This window comes from Chrysochloris asiatica, unplaced genomic scaffold (genome assembly GCF_000296735.1).
Source record: "Chrysochloris asiatica unplaced genomic scaffold, ChrAsi1.0 scaffold00234, whole genome shotgun sequence".
Classification (NCBI taxonomy): Eukaryota; Metazoa; Chordata; class Mammalia; order Afrosoricida; family Chrysochloridae; genus Chrysochloris; species Chrysochloris asiatica.
The window spans coordinates 1385925-1387893 of NW_006408752.1; the positions used below are offsets into that span (position 1 = coordinate 1385925).

Here is a 1969-nt window from a genome sequence, read left to right on the forward strand (position 1 = left end):
TGTTAGGTGTAATATAGCACAAAACTGTTGGCCATATTTATTCTGGTGTACACACGTGCCAGTGGATTGGTTTGGATTCAGAAGTCTACTGCACTTTCTCGAGTCAGCTCTTGAAGAAACGTAGTTTCCTGAGCGTCTCAGGTAAGTAAAGTATTTACTTAGATCGCGCTAGATCGGAAGGTTGCATTTGCTGCGACGCACGCGTCCACCAGGGGCCGCTCCATCTACCCAACTGCAGCGCGGTTTCCGGCGGCGCGCCCGCGCGTGCTCACTTCATGTTGTGCCTCTCTGGGCCCCAGCCGTCTTCGCTCAGACTTTCTGGTGGTGTTCCCAGAGGAGGGTCCGGGAACGTTTTAGCGGCAAAACCCTCCTTTCTTCTGAGGTTTCTGTTTTGCATTCCTTCGTTCCGTGGGCAAGCCTGGGTGGCAAGTTTTAGCGTCTTACTCGAGAAGTAAGAGGAGGCCGAGTCCGGCGGGGCGTTCGGGCTGACGGAGGCCTGGGCCAGGCGAGACACTGCCACTGCTTGAATGTTGCGATGGTTGATCGGGGGAAGCCGAGAACCTCAGGGACTGGCCGAGGTAAACCCCGCGGGAGGGACCCCCCTGACACCTACAGAGACCGAGCTTGCTGATGCAGGATCAGGATTCCAAAAGCAGGCAGTGGGGACTCCTGCGGGGGCGGGGCCTGTAGGCGTAGACGCGCAGCGCGTTGCTCGGAGCCGTGCGAGGGGCGGGGTCTGTGCGGGGCTTAGGGAGCCAATATGTGCTCGTGCTTCCTCCCAAGTGGTCTGAGTTAAATATCCGGGTACTATGAGGTGAGCGATTGAAGTTTAGGAGGTTAAAGGACTGTCTCTAGGACACACTGTTAATAATCGGTAGAGTCGGTACCTTTATAAACGTAAATCTTCTGGTTACTTAAATCAGCCCTTTTCACCTTTAAAAAGTATCCGTTTGCCATAACCAGAAACAAACAAGTTGTGATTACTACCGTAGTCCACTTTTGGTTTCTTTGAATTGGCGCCTCTGTCCAATCTAACTGATGCTTGGTCACGGGATGTAAAATTAATTTCACTATTTGTCCAATAACAAAAAAGTGATAATTTGCTTCAAAGTAGAGAGAATGGTAGTTGCTATCTTTAGTTCCAGAATCACACCTTCATGAATTTAAATAATTGAGTACACTGAGTAATAAGGCTTACATGGGAAATGATAAGAAAAAAGGAAAATTTGTCTTGTTAACATCTGAAATTGATTTTATACAAGGAATGGAGTTGGTGTTGAGTTTCCTTTTATTACCCATAGAAAATACTTTGTTTTTTTAAACTTGGCTTGTTGTAAGCAGCCTTACTTACTCTTTCACCATATTTAGTCAACCTGTATAAGGAGCTCTGGTAGTACAGTGGTTACGAATTGGGCTGCTAACCGCAAGGTCGGCAGATCGAAACTACCAGCAGTTCTGTGGGAGAACTATGAGGCTTTCTGCTCCCATAAAGATTTACAGCCTTGGAAATCCTGTGCAGGGTCACTATGAGTCGGAGCCTACTCCATGGTACTTAACAACATTCAACCTGTATGCTGAGCAAATAATCCAAGAAACTGAGTTATATGAAGAAAAACATGGCATCAGGATTGGAGGAAGACTCTAACAACGTGTGATATGCAGATGATAAAACCTTGCTTGTTGAAAGTGAAGAAGACAAAGTATTTACTGATGAAGACTGAAGAACACAGCCTTCAGCATGGATTACATCTTAATGTAAAGAACACAAAAATCCTCTTCACTGGACCAATAAACAACATTCTTATCAATGGCGAAAAGAGATTGAAGTTGTCAAGGACTTCATTCTTCTTGGATCAGCTATCGACACTTAATGGAAGCAGCAGTCTAGAAATTTTCATTAGGCAAATCTGCTGCACAAGACCTTTTTAAAGTGTAGAAGAGCAAAGATGTCAGCTTGAGGACTAAAGTG

At 45.9% G+C, this 1969-nt stretch overlaps 1 protein-coding gene across 1 annotated transcript in view; it reads left to right on the forward strand.

Moving 5' to 3' along the window:
* Positions 1 to 527: 527 nt before the first annotated feature.
* Positions 528 to 1969, forward strand: part of WDR41 (WD repeat domain 41) — an 89907-nt gene continuing 88465 nt past the window's right edge. Inside the window, exon 1 of the mRNA XM_006873282.1 lies at positions 528 to 578. Coding sequence (XP_006873344.1) covers positions 528 to 578 — 51 coding nt within the window. The remainder of the gene's footprint in view (positions 579 to 1969) is intronic.